Source organism: Aphelocoma coerulescens, chromosome 19 (assembly GCF_041296385.1).
Source record: "Aphelocoma coerulescens isolate FSJ_1873_10779 chromosome 19, UR_Acoe_1.0, whole genome shotgun sequence".
Taxonomy (NCBI): domain Eukaryota; kingdom Metazoa; phylum Chordata; class Aves; order Passeriformes; family Corvidae; genus Aphelocoma; species Aphelocoma coerulescens.
In genome coordinates, this window is record NC_091032.1 from 518593 (window position 1) to 544476 (window position 25884).

The 25884-nt window shown below is 52.1% G+C and overlaps 1 protein-coding gene across 3 annotated transcripts in view; it reads right to left on the reverse strand.

Moving 5' to 3' along the window:
- Window positions 1–2119: 2119 nt before the first annotated feature.
- Window positions 2120–25884, reverse strand: part of MTMR4 (myotubularin related protein 4) — a 57063-nt gene continuing 33298 nt past the window's right edge. For all 3 annotated transcript variants that reach the window (XM_069033680.1, XM_069033679.1, XM_069033678.1), the window contains 16 exons: window positions 25111–25227; window positions 24379–24461; window positions 24023–24189; window positions 22132–22228; window positions 16515–16628; window positions 11063–11259; window positions 10695–10823; window positions 9571–9682; window positions 8953–9148; window positions 8318–8503; window positions 7350–7520; window positions 7087–7241; window positions 5533–6739; window positions 5085–5195; window positions 4747–4835; window positions 2120–4364 (listed from right to left, as the gene is read on the reverse strand). In XM_069033680.1, the coding sequence (XP_068889781.1) occupies window positions 4187–4364; window positions 4747–4835; window positions 5085–5195; window positions 5533–6739; window positions 7087–7241; window positions 7350–7520; window positions 8318–8503; window positions 8953–9148; window positions 9571–9682; window positions 10695–10823; window positions 11063–11259; window positions 16515–16628; window positions 22132–22228; window positions 24023–24189; window positions 24379–24461; window positions 25111–25227 (3309 nt within the window). In that variant the 3' untranslated portion in view covers window positions 2120–4186. The remainder of the gene's footprint in view (window positions 4365–4746; window positions 4836–5084; window positions 5196–5532; window positions 6740–7086; window positions 7242–7349; window positions 7521–8317; window positions 8504–8952; window positions 9149–9570; window positions 9683–10694; window positions 10824–11062; window positions 11260–16514; window positions 16629–22131; window positions 22229–24022; window positions 24190–24378; window positions 24462–25110; window positions 25228–25884) is intronic.

A 25884-nucleotide genomic window follows, 5' to 3' on the forward strand; every position in this document is an offset into this window, starting at 1 on the left:
GGCTTCTCCCTTCTCCCGAAATGTGTGTTTATTTTGTTCAGTGGCTGCTGAGATAGCGTAGCACATCACACGAAGCCCCAGTTGTTAATTCACCAAGAATTCCTGGCAGTTGGTGCATGGATGGGGAAGGCTTTGATGTCCCTGTTTGTGCTGGGTTCAGACCCATTTCGGCAGATACCGATTACCTCAGGCTGAACACGTTGGCAACGGTGGCTTTATGTTCCTTTAGTGATAACATTTCCCTCCATGCTTAATAACCAGGAGTGTTCAGTGCCCCTCACTGGGGTGGCCAGGCTGATGTGACACTGGCCACAAGTGTCCCAGCAGCTTGTAATTCAATAAATTTTTTTTCTAAGTAATTATTTATCTTTTAACTGTGCATGGGGGAATTCTGCTGTGGTGTTTTCCCTGCTGGGGATAAGAAGCCAGCAGGTCACACCTGTGTCCCAGCAGTCAGCCTTCCTCTGCCTCTCTGACATTGGAACTGCTAAAGATGGAAGTTAATAATAAATGGTCTTTTCTTGTAAAAATGTTGTTCATGACTAACATTGAGCAGTGTTGCTGTGGCAGGGCACCCACCACAGCTGGGACCAGCCCCTCCAGCCAGGATCCTGCCACAGGCAGTCCCAATGTGACCAGCCTGTCACACTTGTGGTGGCTGTGGTGGGCAGCAGGTCAGACCCCGGCCAGCCACAGTTAATGTGACCGTTTGACCATGGATCAGACTGGACTGGGCTGGAGCCCTGCCAAGGGTCAGTGGAGTCTCATCCTCGGGTCAGCAGTCAGGGATTCTCTCTGAGGGTCAGCAGCTGAGGGTCAGGCCTGAGGGAATTCCTCAAAGCTGAGCTCTCACCTCACTGGGGCAGTGACTGCACATTCCACAGGGAGGGTACCCCTCTCCACTCTTCATAATTCTCATGTCAGTCATGTAGTACCAATTCCATTTTGCATCACAACTCTGTATTCAAGTGTTGGCAGGGCTATAATTTCACTGATTTATCTGGTTTCTAAAAAGAATCTCATTTAAATACCTTCTTTGTCTCAGTTTTACAATCTCCTGCAAATACAGCCTCCCAAGCGGACCTTGTGTGACTGTGAGGAACAATGGTTCATGTTCCAGTGTGACACTGTCCTGTTCCTAACATTTCTAATACGAGGCCTTTAGATATCACCTGTCTGACAGGAACACCTGAGCTGAACTGTGGGAGTAGTTACCAGGGATCTGCTCAATTTCAAGATCCCTGGATGTCTGAATCGAGGACAGGCTTTACAGGAGATTCTCTCTGGCTCCATCACAAACTGTAACTGACCTGCAGCACCATCCAGCTGACAAAGCACAACAGTCCCACCCACCATCCTGCACAGAGGAACCACCCACACACCTACCTGGAGCAGGTGCTAGGAAAACATCAGTGAGGAGTGAGGGGATCACAGCATCATGGAATGGTTTGGTTGGAAGGACCTTGAAGCCCACCCAGTGCCACCCCTGCCATGGGCAGGGACACCTCCCACTGTCCCAGGCTGCTCCCAGCCCCAATGTCCAGCCTGGCCTGGAACACTTCCAGGGATCCAGGGGCAGCTACAGCTGCTCTGGGCACCCTGTGCCAGGGCCTGCCCACCCTCCCAGGGAACAATTCCTGCCCAATATCCCATCCATCCCTGCCCTCTGGCAGTGGGAAGCCATTCCCTGTGTCCTGTCCCTCCAGCCCTTGTCCCAAGTCCCTCTCCAGCTCTCCTGTAGCTCCCTTAGGCACTGGGAGGGGCTCTAAGGTCTCCCTGGAGCCTTCTCTTCTCCAGGTGAACAATCCCAACTCTCTCAGCCTTTCCTCATAGCAGGGAATCCTGCCTAACAATTCTTCCTTAGAAAGAAAACAACTTCTCCTTAAGTCATTACAGGAGAGGCTGAAGGCCCTGGTTATCCTGGGAAGGACATCCTGCAGGTTTGTTTGGAAGAGGGCAGAGGTGTTCTGTGCCCTACCTGTGATTCTGATTGTGAGAAGGGATATTTTAAATCCCTAACACACCTTAATCAAGGGAAAAGGTAGTGAGTCAGCAGCCTGAAACCCTCTGGGCAAGCAGAAGAACTCCCCACAGAGGAAAGAAGGGGCCAAACCCAGCAGCACTAATATAGAGATTTTATTTCGACTGTATTGAGTTGTACAGCACATTTTGTTTGTCACAATGCCATCAAACTGATTGGAGAGTTTTTGGCCAGCACATTGTGACGCTGAAACTCACAAGAACTAAAAGCAGTTTGGACTAATGGCCTGAATGGAAGGGCCAGCAGTACCTGGTTTCTGGCTTCCTCATCACTTGCAGTCATTCCAACACGTGCAAAACAGGAGCAAATCCAGTCTCTTCTGCCAGGTCAATGGTCACTCTTCCATGTCCGGCAATGACTGCAAGGTACAAGGCAGGGGAGAATCTGAAGCAAGGTGCCTTCTCTTCCCAGAGCCGTGTTGGTTGTTCCCAGTATGGAAAAGAATCAGAGTCTAATTAAAGTACAGGGTCTTCAGAGGATGAGCTTCACTCACACATCAGGATTTACAAAACCAGAGGCTGGCAGTCAAAGTGCAGGAAAGGGTCCTTATTTCATTCCTTCCGACGGAGATGACAAACCATTACTACAAGATCTGGGATATCCCAACTGTGTCAAGTCCTTTGCCTTGTTAGCAGACCAATGTCCTCACAGGCCCTCCCTGCCACATACTGAGTCGCAGCACCTCATATTCTGAGGTGCAGAATATATTGGAAAGAAAACCTACATTTCTGCAAAGAAATGCCCCACTTTCAAACTCTTCTTCCTCACTAGTATCCGCACACGCCTTACAGAGGAGGCAGGATGGATGCTCCCGGAGGGATCTAGGGATTACAAGCCCACTGAAGCCCACTTTATAAACCTTTCTTTCTCTCTAAACCCAGTTCCTTGTCCTTAGGATGAGTTGGGATTCCTGCTCTCTAGTTTAAAGGAGAAGCAGAGAGGCAATTACAAGTTGGCAACTCTGAACTTTGACCGCTGTACAGGAGACAAAAAAAGTCAAATTCAAGAGGCAATTCAGGTAGCACTGGGGCAAGTCAGAGAGATTGTTTCCACCACTGAACAGATGCCACACGTCAGGGTTATCACTGCAGTGTGGCTGCACATCCTAAAGTGAAAAGCACAGACCGTAGTGTCTACGTCAGCCAGTGTCCTTCCCCACCCCCGTTTTGGTATCGATGCTTCATTCTCCCTTCTTCGGGTTACATTAAGTGCACAGAAATATATAGCAGCATTTGGACTGAAACCCTCACATACACCAGACAGCACATTCCAGGAGGTAAAACAACACATTATGGCCTATACCCTCAAGGTATCAAGTTTTCAGGATAAAGAGCAGTAGGAAGTGGAGAGCTGAGGGCAGAAAAGGGGAGGAGGAGCAACACAGGAACACGAGTTCTGTTTCCATGCCAGGAGAGGATCAGGGTGCCATTCCTGTGTTAGCACCAGGCTGTGACACGACCGCAGACAACGCAGACGGGCAGAGCAGAAGTGAAAAGCCAGTCTCCCATCTCCCCATGGTGCTGGGGGCAGGGACAAAGTCCAGTGCGACACCGATCCCAGCAGAGCCTGAAAATGGGCACGATCTGCTTGGCCCTTTTCAGCTGGAATGAATTTCTCTTCAGAGCCCGAGAGAAAATCAGTTAGTGATGGCTGAGTCTTGTTCACCAAGCTGATCACAAATCACACTCATGGAAAGAGAATCTACAGATCTGCTCCAGGCTGAGGCCCTTCCAACGCCTGCGGGACCATCGGGAGCTTGCCCTCTTCCTTCTCATACAGCAGCCTGCCTTTGGAGGGGGAGGTGGTTCTAAACATGCCTTTCTATTGCTTTGGGGGGACTTTGCACAGGCAAGAGTTGTGAAAACGTTGCTTTCCAGCCCACAAAAGGAAGAGGCTGTGATCCTCTCAGCCCTAGGTCGTCCGGGCTACAACACACAGGCCCACCGGCTCTGGGGTGGGGACACAGCGAACTCTCTGATCTGAGCTCCTCTGCTCCAGCCCAGCAGTGAGACTGCTGCAGACAGTGCATTCGAGCTTGGTGTTCAAGTGTTGCACCAAAGGCCTTCACAGTTACCCTGGAGACAGAGTCACCCTTCAAACCCACGAGAGAAAAGGCTGGGCTTAGACAGGTCCCTTGTCTGGCATTCAGCTGGAAGCTGTGGCAATGGGTTTCTTCATATGTTGGCTCATGAGCTCCCTGGCACGAGACACTTGGATATGGTCATAACAGGAGTTACAAACGAGGACAGGGTCATACAACTGTTGATCAGGGATGGGCAGCTTCAGATGGCAGCAGCTAGCACAGAACACATTCCCACAGTTCCTGTCAAGGAGCAAGAAAAACAGTGAGAAGAGAGCTGGGACCACCACAGCAGAACTTCAGAAAGCCCAAAGGGTCCAGGTCAGGGCAAAGCACCAGCCTGACTGAGGATTCTAGACGTGTTTCTTATACTGTGGTCTGCAGTGCAAGCGAACTGCTAGCGCTGACAGGGACTCATTGCTGTCCAGGAGAGGGATCAAAGGCCTTGGAAAAATAGAAACAAGAACAATGTAGAATGGAACTCTGCAGGGAACTGATGAGGCCTGGCATGTAGTGGAAAGACCTAAAACTTTCTCCTGGGAGCTGGAGAGAACAGACCTGGCAAAGGGGCATTTTGTGACACCAGGCTGAGGAGAAGAAGGGCCCAGAGTGCTGACATTTTTACCTGCAATGGTGCCTCCGTTTGGCCAGCCAGAACTCACAGTCGCAGCTGAAGCAGTGTGAGGCCATGTGGTCTGGGACCCACCGCGTGACCTAGGGCAGACACCAGTCAGCTCCCATCTGTAACCCCCAGTGACAGCTCTGGGCAGGCTGGGGTGGCTTTGGGCCACGCCTCACAGTGAGCCTACCCCACCCGAGCCAGCAGCAGCAGAGGATGTGTCAAGGACATGGGAGGCTGCTCACTGCCTCACTTCCAGACCACTTCTGCTGCTGTGCCCACCCAGGTCAGATGCAAAAAACATTCCCTCCCACTGCATCCCAGCTCCATGATGGGACACGCACCTCAGTCTCCTTCTTATCCACAGGCTCCCAGCTTGCTTCCGACAAACAGTCCTCACTGCGGTCAGAACAGAAATCCTCCGTGTCGCTGCCATCCGATTCCTTCAGACACGTCTGCAAAGCGAGACCAGGTCACCAATCCCCTCTGCTGCTGGGCACACACTCCAGGGCACTCCCTGCTCTGCACACTCCATGCTGGTGAGGGGCACCCGGGTGGTTCCCGAGCACCCAGAGAGGGGGCAAAGCATCCATGGGTGTCTAGGAGTTTGGCCCTCGAGCAGCAGAGATACCTCTGGGTGGATGAGGACATGGCCAGGATGGGGACACAGCTGAGGAAACAGAGGAACAATCTTGCTCACCCCCTCCCAAAGGGATGGAGAGCTGTGGGTTGGAGAAGGTGTGTGAGGGGGTGCAGGGACCTGGTGTGGGGTGTGGAGCGGCCTGTACTCACAAAGTCATCCTCGTAGTCCATGGGGGGCTCGGCCGGAGGGGCGCAGAAGTGGCGAATGTCCAGGCGCAGCTGCAGCTCCCGCACCTGCCGGCGTAGCTGCTCCACCTCCTGCTTGTAGCTGGCCTCGATCTGCCGCAGCCGGTGCTGGATCACGTCCGTGGGGAAGGGGAGTCCGTCGTCATCCAGGTAGAGAGGAGGCACAGGAGAAGGACATTTTGGTGGCATGTGCTTGGGACCAGAGGCTTGTTTCAGGTGGCAGGGCAGCCACAAACGGCTGGGCTTCCCAAAATGCGTGCCTGCATGGCCAGCACAGGCCAGGGGCTTCCCACCTTCCCTGCCGGACCATGGGCCACTGAGGCACAGGCCTGGGGCCCGGAGGGGTTTGCTGCTCAGCCTCTTGCTGCAGCAGCCATAGGAGAGGAGGTGTCTGGGTGTGGGCTCCCCATTGGGGAGCGATGTCACCATGCCTTGAAAACTGTCCCAGTTGGACCCCAGGAAGGAGAACTCGCTGCTCTGGCTCTGGGAAATGGGTTTGCGCCATTGCTCCAGCAGGACCCTCCCCGGCCGGCCAGGCTCCTCGAAGGGCATGCTACAGCCAGCATCACCTCTGCCCTTGTCTGCATCCGGGCATGGGATACCCAGGGCAGGGCCTGGGATGTCCTGAGAAGGGGTGCCTGGTGCCAGGGACTCCTGGCTGGGAATGTCTTGGTGGGTGGTGATTCTCTTGGGGCAGCCTCCTCCATTGGACACTGTGCCAGCAGCCTTCAAAGGTTCCTGGGGACAGGTTTCCAAATGCTTTCCAGAACTGGTGGAAACCTTGTCACCATTGTCCTGTCCGGAAGGATTTGGAGCTGGACCTGTGCCATCCACTTCCTCCGTGTGTGTTCCATTTCCCTTTTCTGCCTCCACAGGGACACTGCTGGCTGGCACAGCAGCCTGGCTGCCCAGCTGCCTGCTCAGCCCTTCGTGCTCAGCACGGCTGCTGCCTTGCAGGGGAGGGTTCTCCTCCTTCTCCTCTGTGGGCCATGCCTCTCCTGTGGCCACTGCAGCACCTTCAGCCCCCTCAGTGCTGGCATGCCGGGCTTCCAAGCCCACCCGCACCTCCTGACAGTGGTTGTTCAGGTTGGGGTCACTGGATGTGCGGGTCAGAGGGCTGCTGGAGTCACAGGCTGAGAGCAGGTCATCCATAGATCTTGTCTTTGGTAATCTAGAACCCAAAAGCAAAGCAAATCTCACAATAAACCCCCAAAACTTCCCTGGTTTCAGTCAAAACTGAGATGAGGGCAGGGAAATACTCCCCATTACAGCTCTGGGGGTGGGTGGAGAGGGGCAGTGCAGCTGCAGGAGCTGAAATGCACAACACCACAGTGTGGCCTCCTGCCTTTGAGGCGCAGCAGGGACCTCAACTCCTTCTCCAAGTGGCTGTGACACTACTATGGAGCTCTTGCTCCCACAAGGAAGATGAGAACAGCAGGGAAACTACAAGAAACTACAGGAAGGGCAGGAAGATCTGTGGGTAGGCAACACCCTAAGCCTGAAGCTCTAAGCTCCTACCTGTCCAAACACCTGCCACTGAAGTCCTGGCTCTGAGATCCGGGGGGCATATAGATGTCCATGTCCTCCTGTCCCAGAGGATGTGGCGAGGAGGCTGGGAGGTACACGGCTGTCCAGAGGTGCAGGGCGCGCACGTGGCACACAGGATGCAGCACCTGTGACACCGCCCGCGTCAGAGCCGAACGCCAAGGGAACCCCTCCAGCCCCTCCCCAGTGCTTGCCAGGGGCAAAGCCTGGAAAGCTGGGCCAGGAGCTCTACTGACCTGCTCGGATCCGGGCATATAGAGCAGGTTGTGGAAGTTCTTGTTGCCAGCCCGCAGCAGGGACCACACAGAGCACGTGCGCTTGTAGATGTTGTGCATCTCCCGCTCGCAGGGGCTGTTCCCCAGGAAGGTCCCATAGAGGCAGGAATACGTGTGCTGCACCAGCTTCACCTGTGGCAGGAGGGGGAGCAATGCTCAGAGCCACGGGCAAAAGGGGGCTCCTGCCTACGGGGGACATGTCTCCCTCTCCTCTGGGAGGGCTCATGCACTGCCTGCCCTGGGTGACCTCACTGCTTCCACACTGGGCAGGACAGGGATCACTTAAATTGAAGGGAAAGCAACACTCAGCTGATACCAAACCCATCCCTCTAGAACCAAATGACCCTCTAGAACCCTCTCCTGCATTTTGTGGTAAGACAGAGATTAACTTTTTTTTTCCTATTTTATTTTTTTTTCAAATGTTTCAGACCCATACACCTCTGAGATTTGATGCAAATCAAACCAGTGCTGCTGCTGGCATCTGAATTCCCTGGGCTGGACAGGGACTGGAGAAGGGATGCAGAAAAACCACAGTATATAACCCCTTCACCACCCCCTCATGGGACAAGAGTTTTAAACTAAAAGAAAACAGATTTAGATGAGATGTTAGGGAGAAATTGTTCCCTGTGAGGGTGCTGAGGCCCTGGCACAGGTTGCCCAGAGAAGCTGTGGCTGTCCCATCCCTGGAAGTGTCCAAGGCCAGGTTGGATGGAGCAATCTGGGGTAATGGAAGGTGTCCCTGCCCATGGCAGGGGATGGATGGAACAAGATGGTTTTAAGTTCCCTTCCAACCCAAACCATTCTGGGATTCTGTGATCACATCACAATCTCCCAGGTTCTTTCAACTCCAGTACTGTAAAACATCACACCCTTCCCTCTGTCTCTGCTCACATCTGGCATAAAGGCATGTTTGCACATGTATTTCTTACCAGAAAAGCTTCATTAAATTCAAAGAGGCAGGGAAATTGCTTCAGAAGCTGATGAACAGCATCCAGCCACTGAAGAAAAACTGGGCACTGCTCGTTCTGATCTTCCACCTTTTCCTGGTGTCCACAGCGATCCCCAAACTTGTGACCAAAATCCAGCCAGTCTGATTCAACGAGCACCTGGAAGCCCTGGGAATAAAAGAAAAAACAATTGCAGAGACTTTGCTGAGGACATGTGGCAGGACAAAGCAAGCCCCATCCACCAGGAAGGGCTGGGAAGGAGGCTGCTGCGGTGCCTGGTTTGGGAGCAAAGCTCACCAGGGTTGGAGGTTTCCAGACACAAACTAACAGTTGTTGTGTCTATGCAGTAACCAGCTCGGAGAATTCAGAGTAGGGAAGCAGCTGAACTTTAAGCACAAGCTGGTATTTCCCAAGGCACTTCCCCAGGCTGGGTAGAGGAGTGAGGAACAGTTCACCCAAAGCAGGCAGGAAGAGAACAAGGAAAACTCAACACCCACCACAGCAGCTCAGAAACACCACTAAGCTTATTTCCGAATGCAATCCTGCCCTTTCCACAGGGATTCCGAGACAAAAGCTGCCTTTGAACAGATGTGAATCACAGCAGAGCGCACTCCTACCTCCATGGTCCTGTAGTAAGGATCCAGGAGAATCTTTGCCAGTGCCACAATCTGTGGAGTCCTGTCCCAGCCGTCGGAGCAGTGAACCAGCACTGGACGTCCTTCTCTGTCGACCGCACTGGAGACCAGCACCGCTGCCTTCAGCATGACTGACAGGTGCTGCAGCCACTTGGTGCTCTCCAGGGCTGAAAGCCAGCTGGAACAAAAAAGCAAGAAAATGGTTGCTTAGCTCTCCACTAAAGCAAAAAAGGTACATTTTAACTTCTGTTTTCTTGGAGTCCTCAGTGAAAATCAGTCTTTTCTAAAACATGTCCCCCCAGAGGAGCCAGGCAGCCTGGAAAGAAGGGCAAAGAATCCAACCCCGAGTTTAGTTTTTCTCAAATACAGCCACATTTTAGAAACCCCCAGAGGACACACACAACCAAGTGACACTGAGACAGTGCCACAATCCCTTCTGGATTAAGAGATCAAAACTAGCAGCATTCAAGCACTGTGAGCACTTTCCTATCCCTCCGTTTTCTCAGGTAGAAACCTGGGATAAAAAAAGGAAAACAGAGGGAAACCCCCCCAGGTAACTGACAGATACGGCATCAAACTCAGCTAGAGAAGGCCACTTACTTGCTGGGGTCTGGCACCTGACTGCAGACAGCACGCAGATACTGGAAGCTGTTCCGGATGGAATGGATGTTGGCCATGCCCATGAACACGACTTCACAGTTGGGGTAATACTCTGACACGAGAGACAGAACACTCAGAGAGAGCTACAGGAGCTACAGAACATTCTGACCTGGAAGGGACCCACAAGCGTCATCGAATGCAACTCTGCTGCTACTGCAGCAACCTCCTCCATCCCCCAGGGCAGCCGCCCCGCACACACCACTCCTGGTGTCCGTGGAGTCACTACGGTTGGGAAAAACCTCCAGGGTCACTGAGTCCAACCATTTCCCAGCACTGCCAAGGCCACATCCACACGTCTGTTAAAGCCCTCCAGGGATGGGGACTCTAGCACTGTCCTGGGCAGCTGTGCCAGGCCTGACCACCCTTTCATGAAGAAATTTTCACAATATCTAACCTGACCCTCCCTTGGCACAGCTTGAGGCCATTTCCACTCATCCTGTGCCTTGTTCCCTGTGAGCAAACCCCAACCCCCACCTGGCTCCACCCTCCTGTCAGGGAGTTGTGCAGAGCCACAAGGTCCCCCCTGAGCCTCCTTTTCTCCAGGCTGAGCTCCCCCAGCTCCCTCAGCCACTTCTGGTGCTCCAGACCCTTCCCCAGCTCCATTCTCTTCTCATGCTGAGGGCCACAAAACTGACCCCAGGACTGGAGGTGCCTCAGCAGTGGCCAGATAAGGGGGACGGTCACTGCCCTGTGACCACACTATTGCTGGTACAGCTCAGGTGTCATTGACCTCTTGCTCACCTGGGCACACCCAGGCCCATGTTCAGCTGCTGCCAACCAGCACCTCCAGGTCCTTTTCCACTGGGCAGCTTTCCAGCCACTCTGCCCCAGCCTGGAGCATTCCAATGGGGCTGTTGTGACCCAAAAGCAGGACCCAGCACTTGGCCTTACTGAACCTCAGCCAACTGACCTTGGCCTGCTGATCCAGCCCATCCAGATCCCTGTGTAGGGACATGCTCCCACAGACCAAGTACCAAAATGCTGACCTGACCCCCAGCTGTGCCCTAGGACCCACTGCCAGGCCCAAGAGGAAGATGCTCTGGGATGTTCTTGGCCCTTGGTACCTTCGCATTCGCAGCCGCCTCCCTTGGCCCTGTTGGCCACAGCTGCCGTATAGGACCTGGCATCGAGGATCAGCAGCTTCTGAGGGGTTCCCGCGTTCTCCACGCCTGAACACGCCGTCAGGGACGAGTCTGCAGGGACACACGGGGACTGAGCTCCTGGCACCTCCCTCCCTGCCACCACCACAGTGCCACCGTGAGCGAGCCCAGAGAGCCACCCACCCACCACAGTCATGGCACAATGGGGCCCAGGTTCTCCAGCTGGACACTGGGGTAGAATCCTGCCCTGGGACAGCCCTGGCAGCCACTCTGTGGCGTTGGGAGCACCGAGGAGCTCGCTCATATTGGAGGGCTGGCGGGAGCCGTCTCACCGAAGTCGGCGTCGCAGGGCTCGCTGCCGTCGCTGCTCCCGGCGTGCGGCGCGGCGCCCGACGGCCTCGCTCCGGGGTTCAAGGCACAGGCTTTGGCAATGGACGTCACCAGGTACTCGTCGTCGGCGTTCCGCCAGCCCCACCAGCTGATCTCGGGCTGGCTGCAGCGCGCGATCACCGCCCCGTTGCGCACGTGTCTGCGGGGACAGAGCCTCGTGGAGCCCCTGCAGAGCGCGGGCTGGCCCAGGAGCCGCTCCCTGCGCACAGCCAGCACCTGAGCTACTCCCGGCTGCACTGCTCTGTCTGCTGGAGCATTGCTTTATCTACAGCACTGACTCTCTCATCAAAAAGGGAAAGAGAGCAGGGAATCTCAAATAACCATTTTTCACCACTACAGCAGTGACACAGAGGCTAAACCAGCCTCATATTCTTATTTACAATAATATAGAATCACTTGGGTTGGAAAAGAGCTTCAAGATCCCCAAGTCCAACCTCTGACTTCTATTTATATATATAAATATATCCTGTAACCCATAGATATATAATAAATAAAATAGATGATATTGTATATAGATAGGTCAATATTTATATTTATATAAACCAGAGAGAAGAACTTTAAATCATTATGGTCGTATTTTGGGAAAGTAACAGTTATTTCATAGAATCATGGCACGGTTTGGGTTGGAAGGGATGTTGAAGATCATCTTGTTCCACCCCCCTGCCATGGGCAGGGACACCTCCCACTTGATTTTAATGCTGTTCTGTTTTCTCCTTCTCTTTCTTTTTTTCCTCCCTTAAATTACAGATCCGTTGTTAAACCATTTCACTTATCACCTGTAAGTTGGGAAGATGAGCTCACTCGGCATCAGACCAGGGAGTTTCTGGGTGGAGGCCTGAGCTGGTGTTTATCAACAACCCCTAAATGTGAACCCTACCCTGGCTGTGCTCACTGACACCTGGCAGGAGGCCTGAAGCAGGAATCAGTGCATTTCTCACACGAACACACAGTCATTCCCAATTGGCCTGGAGAGGGAAGGGACTGTGAGGTGACAAAGCTGCTGGTGATAGAGAATGACCCAGAGAGTGTGACATTTAGTACTAATAAGTGAAGAGTATTTACAGATGATCAGAACATAACCCCAGCTGTGATATGGAGCCGTTTTGGTGCAGATCAGCAGCCACATCCCAAAGGCTCTGAAGTCACTGGGGAGCTTTCAAAAGCCTCAGCTCTGTGCTCAAGAGAAGCACGAAGGTTAAGGACGTGCTAACAGTTATTGGGAAAGGAGTAAGACAGAAAATATTACGGCTTCACATCTTAGCCACCCTAAAATGACACAAACTCCCCAACAATCCATCTCAAAAATTATCATGTTGTAGTCAAACCAGGCTTCAGAGATGGGTGACACAGATACAAGCAAGCACTGGAATGGTCATGCCATATGTTTCAGAAGCACAAGTGTTTCTTCAACAACAAGCAAAACAAAGAGTGGACTCACTGCCACGGTGCAATGTGGAACCACTAACTGGTTCCAAAGCTCTCAGTGGCAGGTTCACCAAGTGACTATGAGACACAGTCACCCATTCCCCCAGATGGGGGTGGGGGATGGGTGTAGGAAACGTAAGATAGCAGATGTTCCAAAGATGCACCAGGAAAGAGCATCTGCATCCCCATCCCATTTGTTACATTTCCCTGAGGTGCTGCTCCTGGTGCCTGGTCCTTCTTGGAGATGGGAAAAGGAACTGGATAGCCCTGAACCAGACTCACACACCAACCATGCTGAACCAGCCCACCACTCCTCTTGCAGCATTTCTCTGCAGATCACAGAGTCGAGGAATGGTTTGGGTCAGAAGGGACCTTAAAGCCCCTCTCCTTCCAGCCCCTGCCATGGGCAGGGACACCTCCCACTGTCCCAGGCTGCTCCCAGCCCCAATGTCCAACTTGGCCAGGGATCCAGGGGCAGCCACAGCTTCTCTGGGCACACTGTGCCAGGGTCTCCCACCCTCACAAAGAACAATTCCTTCCCAATATCCCATCTAACCCTGCCTTCTGGCTGTTTATGTAGTGTCCTTAATGACATCTCACAGATAGTAACAACGAAGACTTTAAACTGAAGCCTTCCAAAGAAATAATGTTCATGTTTGGCCAAGTCAAAACACCGTAGGGACCCTTTACTTTCAGTGCTGCTCTGTTTTGCAAGGTGACTTGCAAAGCAGTCACTCCCAGGAGATCCGTTCCTACCTTCAGGATCACTCAAGGATGGATAACAGAGAGCAGCAAAGGCTTTGTTTATAGTAGTAAATGAAACAGAGCCAAGGTGTGGACTTAAGCACCAGCCTGTGATCATCCAAGCCTGTTTGTGAGCCACCCACAGCTCCTGGCCTGTGCCAAGCAGCACTTTCCCAGACAGCGCCTGAGCACGTTTTTGGGAAAGGCAGGTGCTGTGCCAGGGACTGCTCCCAGCAGGCAGCTTGGGGGGCACGGCAGCCACTCCGTGTCGCCAGGGTCGTGCTGAACTCACAAAACTCTTGATAACACAAAACTCTGAGCACTGAACAACTGCTGGGAACCTTCAAGGGACACGCTGACCTGCCAGTGAACGAGGAAACGTGGCAGCACCAATGAGTGTGAAGCCACCAGCAAGCAGAACGTACAGCAGGTGCCAGCAGAGGAACCAAAACCACAGCTGAGCTTGCCAGGAGCTTCCCAGGGCAGGGGAGCACCAGAGACTCACTTTGCCTTCCCTGCCCATCCCCAGCACGAGCACAGGAACTATTTAAGACCTTTTCTTACCTGGAAGTTTTGGGGAGGTTTTCCTCAAAGGAAAAAGTTGCATTCTTGAGACTGGAATGGCAGAAAGTGCCAGAGTGTTTTAACTTACGTGGAGCAAATTATTCTTTAGGGATCCTCAGTTTAGTTTCAATGACTCAAGACCCTTTCATGATCCAAAGCTGCAATATGAGGTGCCTCTGTAGTTCATCAGTTGAGTTTTTCCTCACAGATTCCTTCTGAGCACAAGGCTAGAGCACATCTGATACTGTCAGCACATGCCATTTAACCCCCAACAATCCTCCACAATGGATTAATTAATATCTGGTTTAGTGGAAGGTAGCAGGGGGGTTGGAAGTAGATGATTCTCAAGGTCCCTTTCAACCCAAACCATTCCGTGACTCTGTGATCTCCCAGGTCTCCTCTCTTGTTATTTCCTGGACATGGATGAGCACTCGGAAGTCAAGGAGCTTGGCTTAAAGCACAAGAAAGAGCTTGGAGAGGGTTTACTGAGCAGAGCCCAAAGGTTCCCAACTGAGATGTGTGAGTGTGTAAGTGCCTCCATTTCCCAAATGTTTGGGATAAACTCCAGTCTCACTGCGGCACGACGTGAGAGCCCCAGAGCGAGCGCTCAGCTGTGGGGCTGGAGCAGTGCCCACTGTCCCCCGCTGCTCCCCTGGCAGGTGATGGAGGAGCATTCCTGCTGCCACAGCCCCAAGGTCTCCTCAAGGTGGCTGAGCAGACAGAGCCAGAACTGCCAGGCCGTGCCCATCTGCCTCTGTACTCAGCTAAATAATTGATTGCATCCTTTGCCTTGTTTTAGAAGTGCCTGGATTGTGCCTGGAGGCTCCTGCATCTCTCCCGTGCATCTCCACCAAGAACTGAGATGGAGACCTGAATTTCTGCTTTGCTTAACAGCTAAATTATACTTTTTTAAAGAAATCTGATAATGTGGTACTTATGGTGTCATGTTTTACAGCTCTGACTGTGACCCAGTGAGATCAGCCTTATCCAAAAGCTCTGAGGTCTATCAAACAGAGTCCCTGGGATGCAGGCACGCATCCACTCTCTCCTGAACTCCGAGTGAGGAGGAGGAGCTGAGTGTGAGGCTTTTCAGTTCCACACAGCACGAGGCACTGCACAAGCAGCCATGACCCTCAAGGACCCTCTTGCCCCAAAGACTTCAATCTTGAGGACAAAGGCTAAAAAAAGTGCATAAAAATCAGAGACACACGGGCAAACACTTACCCCACCCTGTAACATCACTTGTCAGCGTCTTCTAATCTGATCCCAGGCTGCAAAGGGTTGCACTCAGCTCATAAATTACTGGGTACCATTACAGAGATATAAAGCAAGGAACAAAATAATTGCTGGAGTAGGAAAGACATGGCTTTGCCCTCAGGTGGGGAGGCACAGTAGGACAGGCTCCAGCACCAGGCCATTTTTAGCAAAAGGAATCACAAATACAATTAACTTCTTAGCTGAGCTGGCTACAGGGAGAGAAAGGCTCCATCCGATAAGCTGTGCTCATTCCCACTCTGCTGCAGAACTGAGTTCTAGCAGGAACAGTGTTTTGCCACACCCAACAGCAAGCTGTGAAATGTGAAGATGCAGAATAAGGTACCTGTAAATTCACTGGTGTTGCTTCCTGACTTTTGTATTTTCCAATACAGCTCTGATATTTTAAGGTTTTTTATATTTGGATTTGGTAACTGCTAACACAGAGTCTAAGGCTACAAACCATGATGTACATTTTACAACAGCACAGCTGCCTGGGTGCCCCTTTCCATCAGCCTCCTGTTGGTTTCAAACATGTCAGTCTCCCAGGAGACACATTTAATGAGGAACCAGCCCCTACCCTGCAGAGCCCTGCTCCACTGGCTGCCTGGCCTCCTGCATCCCCCTCTAGATTATTCCTGGAAGGCTGGTCAGGGAATATTTCATAGAATTATAGATTATCCTAAATTGGAAGGGACCCCCAGGGATCACCCAGCCCAGCCTCTGGCCCTGCACAGACACCCCAACAACCCCACCCTGGGCATCCCTGGCAGCGCTGTCCCAACGCTCCTGCAGCTCTGGCAGCCTCGGGGCTGTGCCCATTCCCTGGGGAGCCTGGGCAGTGCCCAGCACCCTCTGGGGGAAGAACCTTTTCCTAAAATCCAACCTAAACCTCCCTGACACAGCTCCAGCTGTTCCCTCAGGTCCTGTTCCTGGTCACAGAGAGCAGAGATCAGAGCTGCCCCTCCACTGCCCCTTGTGAGAAGCTGCAGGTTTGGGCATTCCCAGGTCTGTCCAGGCCTGCACACCCTGCTGAGCACAGGGCACCCAGCAGGCTCCTCTTGGCTCAGATTTCTTTTCGAAGTAGCAGCCAGACAAGGACCAATGTGTGGAAAGATTTGGAAACTATGAGAGAACTTTAATTTGACCTTATTTTGCAACATCTCCCATAGGAAGAAAGTCACCCACACCTTCCAATCCAACTGGAAGCAGGAAAGGACAGCTCTGGAGCACTGCTCTCTCTTCTGGAAAACACCCTGCTGCAGACAGTGCTGGGAGAAGGAGCCCTGGGAGCACCATGTTTGCAGGCAGGAGGCAAAAGGATGAACAGCTCTCCTGCCATCCCTGTCCCACAGCCCCTGCAGGACTGTCACGGGTTTGGGGGAGGGAATTTGGGTTTACATTTACCTGTACACCACCACAGGGATCCTCTTCCATGACCTGAACGAAGCCACATTCTCCAGCTCCTTGTCAGTGATCCAGACAGGGACCAGCAGCTTCTGGGGATAACTGGAACAAAGCCTGGCAAAGAGAAAGCATGAAAGGCAAGATGAGGACTGAGCAATCAAAAATCTGCCTCAGAGCAGCTCACATTTCCCCAAACTCAATATGCAGGACTTTGGCTCTTCCTCCTCATATCTGTCTCAGTGCAGCCTCAACAAGTGACCCAAAAAGTGCTGTCAGGAACGAGCTGAGAGAAGACAACCTCCTTTCACCTCAGGCCTCACCTCTGGGCTCATACTAAGTATCCTAGTACTTCCCAGGATGCCTTTGGAACAGCCTCTGGATTTAAGAATTCATGAGGGTTTAGGGGAACATAATTTACGTGGAGTTTTTGTTTTCTTGTAGCAGGACACAGAGTTTCTGGTAAAGAATGGCCTGCTCCTGTCTGCCCTGCAGAACATGGGTACCACTGCTCAACTCCACACATAGTTCAGTGAGGAAGACACAAATCTGCCCAGAAATTTAGCAGTGGGGACTGGGGGTATGCAAATAAAGTGACAGGAGTGAGATCTAAATCGTATCTTGTTTGGTGGGGTGTTGGAAATCAAATTCTTATAGATATCTGAACATGTACCAGCAGTGAGAGGAGAACACTGAGAGCAGAGAGCACTGCCAGAGGGCAGGGTTAGATAGGATATGGGGAAGGAATCCTCCCCTGTGATGGTGGGGAGGCCCTGGCCCAGAGCAGCTGAGGGTGCCCCATCCCTGGCAGTGCCCAAGGCCAGGCTGGACATTGGGGCTTGGAGCAGCCTGGGACAGTGGAAGGTGTCCCTGCCCATGGCAGGGGCTGGAATGGGATGGGCTTTAAGGTCCCTTCAACCCAAACCATATTGGGATGGCATGAAGCACACACAAAATTCCAGGAGTGCAGGGGGGGTTTCTGGCTCCTGCAGCTCCTCCCCTGCCCCTGCTGCTCCCAGCACAGGCCGAGGGCAGGCTCAGGCACAGCAGTGCTGGGAGCTGGACCAGCTGAGCCCCCACAGCCCAGGTAGGCACAGGTGGGTACGTGGCAGGGAACATCAAAGAGCAGCTCTGGCCCAAGGCTATCCCACATCATTTAGCAGGAATGTTTCAGGGCAGATAGGGAGCTAAGTGAGGGGGGTGAAAGGATGCAGACAGTAAGCTCCAGAGGGTGGTCTGGTGTTCCTGAGCCCAAGCTATTCCAGCTGATGGCAACAGGCACAATCCAGTATTAGTTTATGGTGCTAGTGAAGAACTGCCAGCCACGTTGGAAAATGGCACTTCAGTGTCTAGACAGCTCCACCGAAAGCCCCAGGCAGAAAGCAAGGGTGGCTAAGGGATAAAAACAACTGGGTGAGGATGAGGAATTCAGGAAGCAAAATTAAAGCTGTCAGTTAAGAAGGTGAAGACCAGGTTGTCTGTGGTAGGATGTCTGGGCTTGGACACCTCTGAAATGCCTCAGATTCCATGAGTAAAGGTGGTCAGGAAATTAGAGAAGCAGTGAAGTGTGACTGAGGATGCAGGAATGTGGGAGAGGGTTAGCACCTGTTCAGGTCTGGAGGAACTTCTGGAATAGCTGAGTCTATACATGAACAGGCTTCCCTGAAGTGCAAAGAGTTCCCTGGCACCTCAGATGAAACATGGGTGATGTCTTAAAGTACAAAATGGGGAGAGGTAGTCCAGGAGAGGCTCAGGATTGTATCTTCCAAGAGTTAAATCACTAAAACTCTGTAGCCTTAGGAAAACAGTAAGATAGAAATCAATGAAATTCAGGTAGGAAATGGGACATCTTTAAGAAGTTAAGCCAAATTCAAGCAGGGTGCATAGACACAGGCAATGAGGTCAAGACAAAGAGACATGTCTTTCTATGCTAGAATTCCAGAGGAATACGGTAGAGGAAATGAAAACCCAGGATGAGGAACTCTGTTGGCCTAACAGTATCTTATAAACTGATACAAGGAAAAATATCTGTGGCACCCTAAATTTCAGGGCACAAGCTTTGTAAGAAGGCTGAAATAGGCCAAGCTTGTGAACAAAGTGTGGGCAACTTCCAGGGGAAGGTGGAGGTAAAAGTGTGATGCTCAGAGTGACCAGCATCCACCAGAATGAGCAGGGATCAAATCCCAGGCCTAAAGAGAAACAGGACAGCGTTGAGGCTACACTACCAAGCCCTGGAGTGACAGGAATGACATCCACAGCCACTGGAAGAGATGCAGAAAGGCTGCGAGGGCAGAAATTCCCATGGGAGACTTGTGTTGCTTCCACACAGAACGCACCAGTGTCTGAACCAAAGGTGACATTTTCAGACACATCCAGGTGTTTCTTGGTGCTACCAGCAAAACTATACAGAAGACCCTGACTCTTCCTTTGGGCATAAGCTGCTCCAAAGTAGAGTAACTGAAAAATCCCTTTGTTACAGCATTCATCACTCAGCAGATTCAACAATGTTTCCAGAGGGGATAAGGCTCCCACAAGAGTAACAACAAAAAAAGGCTACGTTCAGTTCACTTGGGAAGAGTGAACATGGCTTTTGGGAGGGAGGTCACCCTCATGTGTGAGAGCTACCTGAAACATCAGTGAACGAGCAGATAGGGCAGACTCGAATTTTCAGAAGGGGGTTACATTTTTGAAATTTTTTTTGTGTGCCTGTGTTTTTTTAGCAGGTGTCTCCCCACAGAGTTGAAGGATGCTTCTCTTAGGAAACAGCTGTTCTTGAGAAGACAAGAAATAGTTCAGAACCTCAACGATCATTTTTCACCACAACGAGAGCTCTAAAGGGAACCACCTGCAGTGGGGTGGCCTGGAAAGCCCTGGGACTAGGCTGAGCCAGACCACCAAGGGAACAGCCTTGAACTGTGAGGTCTGATGGCAGGAAAGGGTGGCTGGAACAACACAGACACAGGAATGAGCACCTGTGAACAAGGATCGATGGACAAGCTTCTTCCCACAAAGCTAACAGTGAGAGAGATTGTGGAATCAGGGAATATCCTGACTTGGAAGGGACCCAAGAGGATTGAGTCCACCTCCTGGCCCCGCACAGGACACCCCAACAATCCCATCCTGTCCCCAGGAGCCTTGTCCAAGCTCCTCCTGCACAGAAGGCAAACACATGTACCACTAACAGTCCTCACAGACTTATTGTCCACATGTTCCTGTGGCAAATCCAAGCAAGGAGACTAATTATCACTTCCCAATGGTATGGATAGTATTAAAATTTATAGAGAAGTGTAAAAAAGACAAAATGTGAATTAAGAGCAGTCCCAGAAACCAGTAGGAAACACCATCTGGCTAAAGCAGTAACAGAACTCCAACCAACTTTTTCCTCATAAACTCAAAGTTAAATAAAACCACAACTATAAAAAGATGAAACCTGAAAATGAGCATCAACACTGGAGGAAAAGTGGTTTTTTTTTCCTTTATTTGAAGGAACTACACGTGTACCAAACCCACCAGCACCAAGGCTGATATGAAACAACTCCCACCTCGGATGGCCTGTGTGCACCAGATGGGAAATGCTGGCGTGATCCCATTTCCCTGGGTATAAGATCCCTGAAGATGTGAGAGCCAGGGAGAGACCATGTAATAATTTTATTATCACTGTATACTTTTATCAAGACTCAAGGAGTGGTTATTATAAGCTTGTATTGCTCTCATTTTATGATGGCTGTCGCCAGAAAGAAGATAATAGTTCCCAGATAAGGACATCTCGGAACAGACTTGAAAGACAAGCAACAAAGCCATTACCTTGGAGTATCCTGTCTTTAACAACACTGTTTTGCAAATGCAGGGAAATAAAAGATAAAAGGACTATAAACAGTTAAAAAGTAACCTGATCCCTGTGAATAGAGGCAGGTGGTTATGATCAAAAGCCAAGGCAGGATTTAAAGCCACACTCCCCCAGCAGCAAGAGAGAACTGGTTTGAGTTGCACAAGGCAATTACACCACCCCTGAGATCCCAGGATGTCTGCAGGAAGCTGGGACCTGCAAGGAACCCCAGGGAGGAACTCGGCAGGTGGAGGGAAGCAAAGCCAGGCCCACACCCAGCTGGCTGAGGTTTGTTTTAAGTCCTTTCTTCCCTGGTTTGGTTGGAAATCAAACACCTGTCTTCAGAGAAGGTGGCTAATGGCTGTGGATTACTGGCCAGGAAGCAAAGCACAGATGGTCAATGGAAGCTGAACTTCCTGAAATAGTCAGAGGGAACCACACCCCAAGATCCAGCAGGGAAGAAAGCCCGACATGCTGAGGGCAGGGACCCACAGGCTGTGCACTCCAAAACTGAGCAGTTCAGAACAACTTCTATTTGGGATCCTTGGAGAAACTGTGCAAATGCCAGAAAAGTCACGTGAACAGTTCCAAAGCAACAACATGGTCAGTAGGGCAGAGGGAAAATGGAAACCACCCCCCAAATTTAGTGCTTGTGGCCTGGATTCTTCAGGAAGAGAGAACAGGCAGCAAGCTCCCAAACTGGGATTTCCCCAGTCCAGTGTGTCCAAGGTTTCTTGTAGTCTCCACAGGAAACCAGTGACCTGGAACTGTCCAATCCATAGGTGATGGGGATGCCTGGACTGGCTGGGACAGAGAGGAAAGGCTAAGGGATACTAGTAGTTTCCAGAACAGGATTATAGGGAATGCACAAATGAGTATGTCCACCAAACCCCAGTGACTTAATGCCACCTGCTGCAGCACAGTGCAGCTGCCCTTCTCCGAGAATCCTGTGCTCCTGCAGGAATAGAGAACAGGCTGGAAACACTGACTGGTGCAAAAAGGTCTCTTCCACTGTGATAGTGGCAAAACCTTGTGGAGATCTCCACTCCAATGCCCTGCTCACAGGGACCACCTCCAACACTGGCTCACCTGAAATGTGACACCACAAAGATGGAGAATCCCCCCCCGCTGGGGATGTGCCCAGCACACCACCACGTTCCCAGGGAACGCTCTTTTCCCTTCCATACTGTGAACCTCCCAAGCTGCACTTTGGGGCCTTGTTCTGTCACATGCCACTGCCAGGAGTTTTACTCCATCCCTTTGTGAATGCCCTGCCAGCAGCTGGAGGCAGATCACCCTTTAGCTTCTCCTGCTCTAACTGAATGAGCCTCACGAATTCCCAGGCTCCTGAACATCCTCACAGCTCTCCACTGGCTCACCCCCAGCTCCTCACAGAGCTGAACAGCTGCCTGAGTGTATGAAAACTGTGGTTGTTATGTCAAACGGAGCATTTTATGGAGAAGGACTGACCAGAAAGACAAACCCACAACGGATGGACCTCCAGACTTCCAAATGTCTTCCATGAGGAATTAGAGCCACCACATTATAAACTACCTGAGTCAGCATTTACAATTCCTGCTAGCTCTGATGTTTGGGCTGTATTCCCTCTCCAATTCCACGATGTGAAAAGCGGGAAGAAAAGGGATCTGGCTCATCTTCTGATCTGCCTGGGGGCTGTCAAGGCCAGGAAGGAGGATTAGCTGGAGTCTGACTCACCCACTGCTCTGCATGCGGATTACCAAGGGAAAGGCAAGGCAAGAGGAGAGTGGGGAGAGCCCGGCGATGAACACTCACTTGTAGTTGTTGTTGATGTCAGAGACGCGCCAGACGTTCTGCAGGTCGAAGCCCATCCTCACCAGCTCCATCTCAAACCGGAACCTCACGTGGTCCCCTGAGGAGCAGAGCACAGGGAGTTACTGACAGCACTGAGGAAACCTGAACATGTTTGTGGAGCTCCACAGCAACTGACACAGGCTGGAGAGAGTCACAAAACCACAGAAACCTTTGGGTCAGAAGGGGCCTTAGAGGTCATCCCGTTCCACCCTCTGCCACGGGCAGGGAAACCTCCCACTGTCCCAGGCTGCTCCAAGCCCCAGTGTCCAACCTGGCCTTGGGCACTGCCAGGGATCCAGGGGCAGCCACAGCTGCTCTGGGCACCCTGTGCCAGGGCCTCTCCATCCTCATTAAAGAAACATCCCATCAAACCCTGCCCTCTGTCACTTTAACACTGTTCCCCCTTGTCCTGTCACTATCCACCCCCACAAAAAATCTCTCCCTCTTTTTTATAAGCTCCTTTAGACACTGGAAGGGGCTCTAAGGTCTCTCCCTGGAGCCTTCTCTTCTCCAGGTGAACACCCCCAGCTCTCTCAGCCTGGCTCCAGAGCAGAGGGGCTCCAGCCCTCGGAGCATCTTTTTGGCAAAGGAGAAACTCCTGGGCAGCTGGGTGGCACCAGGGATTGTGCTTCAGGAGCTAGAAAGACTTGTCCCTCACAGGGGTTCCTCTGCTTGTTTTGTCAAGTCAGAACTCATCTCAGGGCACAGAAACAGCCTCTCCATGTCAAGGGGGGTGTGGGGGTTAATTTAATCCACTTCTGCCCTTCTGGCAGAGACAGCTTCCAAAGTGGATGTCAGGAACCCCATGGCAAGGAGCACTGAGCACCCACCCCAGGCAGTTCCTTCCTCCAGACTGCTCTCAGACGCTGACTCAGGGTTTCCTCTCTCATGGTTTAGCCTTGCCTCACAAATTCTGGAGGCTTTTGTTGCTCCAGTGTCAAATCTTGTTAATAAATAAATACTGCAAAGCTCTTCGCCTCAGTCCCATCCTGCGGCAACAACTTGCACAGGTGAGTTTATTTATACTAGAGAATAATACTTTCCCTAAAGGAAACACAGCAAATATCTCTGACTGCTGGGGTTTGGGGCATGGTAAGGACACAGAGCTTACCTTTCCCCTATCAGCTTCTCCTGGGATAGCTGTACTGTTGAACCCCATCCCTCCACTCAGCCTGTCTTTGGACATTCCATTCAGGCTACTGCTGCTCTCCTCTAGGCTCAGCATATTTTTCATTCCAAAGCCAGGTTTCTCACTCATTTTAATTCCTTTTTTAAACAGCTTCATCATGGATAAGACAAAGCAACTGCAAGCAAACTTTGTGTTCCCAGGGAAGGGAAACTCCCAGTCCACACGAGGGCACCAGCACAGCTCTGGTTTTCTCTTCATGGACCCAAAGGTTTGATTTGTGCCTGTGTAAGGATGAGCCAGAGCTCTCCACAGACCTGATCCTGGGAGTGTCACAGCATTTTTGGGTGTTGGAGAAGAGATGCAGATGGGCTCATATTAATTAGGCTGCCTCAAAACTGATGCTGTTTGCCACTCCAGGACAGGACTGCCTGGGGTCTCCATCACCTTGATAAGGGAACTTAAGTATGGGATGTTTTCTCATGAGGAGAAAGGGAAAAGCTGCTTCTGTGCTGCTGGCTCTGAAAGTTTCTTGTTGTGTTTATAACTAATTCCTTTCACTGTGCTTCTTATCCAGCACCATCTGGCCATCAGCTGGATCTCTAGGCCAGGCTCAGGATGACCCAGCAAGGCGAATTTGAAACCAGACAGGGTTTACGAACAAGAGCTCAATTGCACTGCAGTGCTGCTGGCCAGAGGAGCAGAAGGGCCAGGCCAGGAGCTCACCGGGACGGCAGAGATGTGCATGTTGATCCTCCTCATCCACACACACCCCCAGGCACCAGGCGTGGTAGGCGAACGCAAAGAGGTCCTCGGGCTTGGCGGGGCGGGCGATGGCTCGAGTCAGCCTCTTCAGCCACTCCTGGCACTGCTTGAAGGTGGAGAAATGGCACCTGCAAACCCAAAGGCAAGCCACCCTCAGTGGGGACACTCATCCAGCCAGGACTGAGCCAGGAAAAGGAACACGGCCCCAGGCCTTAGAACCCTGACCACGGACAGCTCAGTTCCAACGGCAGCACAGAGGGAGCCACCAGAGCTGGTCACAGCCTGCAGCAGCTGCAGCACAGCAATAAACCAGATACCTGATCACTTTGGAGTCCTTGCAGACAATGTGAAGCTGGAACATATCCCGACACTCCACACTTTCCATCATCCTCAAAGGCACCTGCGAGGGAGGGACAGATGTAGGGCATGACAAGGCACACCACAGGCCAGAGCAGCCCCAGCAGCCGTGCCCGCAGGCTCCTCATGCTCCAGCACAGCTCCACCAGTCACGAGCTGCTTCTGTGAACTACAAACCCACTCCCAGGGTTAGGGAGCTCCGTGAGTCAGCACAGAGCTCCTTCCATGATTACTATTCTGATTTCTGTCCTCTCCCTTGGTAATCTCCCACTTGGGGCCAGTTCCTGTCTCAGTCACATCCAGCCAAGCACAGGTAACTGAGCCAAGCAACAGCTGCAGGAAGAGATGGCAAGTCAAGGCAGTGAGGGAAAGCCTCAGGCTCCCACTGCCTGACTCTGTGTTGGTGAGAAATCTCATTAAAACTGGTCTGCAAGAGACCTCAACAGCCTTAAAACCACCCAAGGGTAATGGCTGAATTTAAAGAAAACAGCAAAGGAAAAACCTAATTACTGTCCAAAGGAAAACGCCATCCTCACACCTAAATACAGCAGCAAAACAGCAACTGCACGCCCAGGCCTGGCATCCTCCAAGAGGCACCTTCCTGTGCCACAGCCCCCAGGAACGGGGTATTCCCACTCCTCCCTGCTCCGAGACCCTGCGAGAGCTGATGGTGCAGGCAGGGCCAGACTCACATTGATCACAGAGTCCTTGAATTTGATATGCAGGCGGTAGTTAGAGATGGCGATCACGGCGTCGTTGGCATGGCCCAGGTACTCCACTCCCTCGCCCTGCAACACAGTGAATGGCACCTGGAAGGGAGACAGCACCAGGTCAGGTCACACAGCCACTTTGTGCACTGGAACTCCCAGAGCCACTCTCCCATTGCCTCCGCAGTGCATCTTCCAAGGAACCGTTCCTAGCAACGCGCTCCTTGTGCCCCGAGAGCAGCACAGACAGCACCCACTGCCCAGCCCCACACACTGAGCTCTTCCCAAGGATGCCTCCGGAGCCAGCGAGCACCTCCTGCAGGATCACGTGTGTGCCATGCACACCTGGCAGCGAGGGCTGGCCTGGGGACAGAGGGGCTGACAGGCCCTGCTCTTTGGACAGGGGAAACCAGCCCTGGCACAAGAGGCATGGAGAGGGACGTGACTGCAGGACAGCTCAGAGAGAGGATGGGGAGTGCTCGGCACAGCTCCTGAAAGAGCCCAACACCATGGGGAAGCACTGGAAGGGGCTGCTCAGGGAGGTGGTGGTGTCACCATCCCTGCAGGTGTCCAAGGAACAACTGGATGGAGCACTCAGTGCTCTGGGCTGGGTGACAAGGTGGGGATCAGGCACAGGTTGGGGTCAATGGTCTCGGGGGTCTTTTCCAACCTCAGTGATTCTGGGATTCTGGGACTGATCAGAAGCCTCTGCCCCAGGGCAGTGTCACCTACGTGATCCTGCTGTGCTATTTAAACACG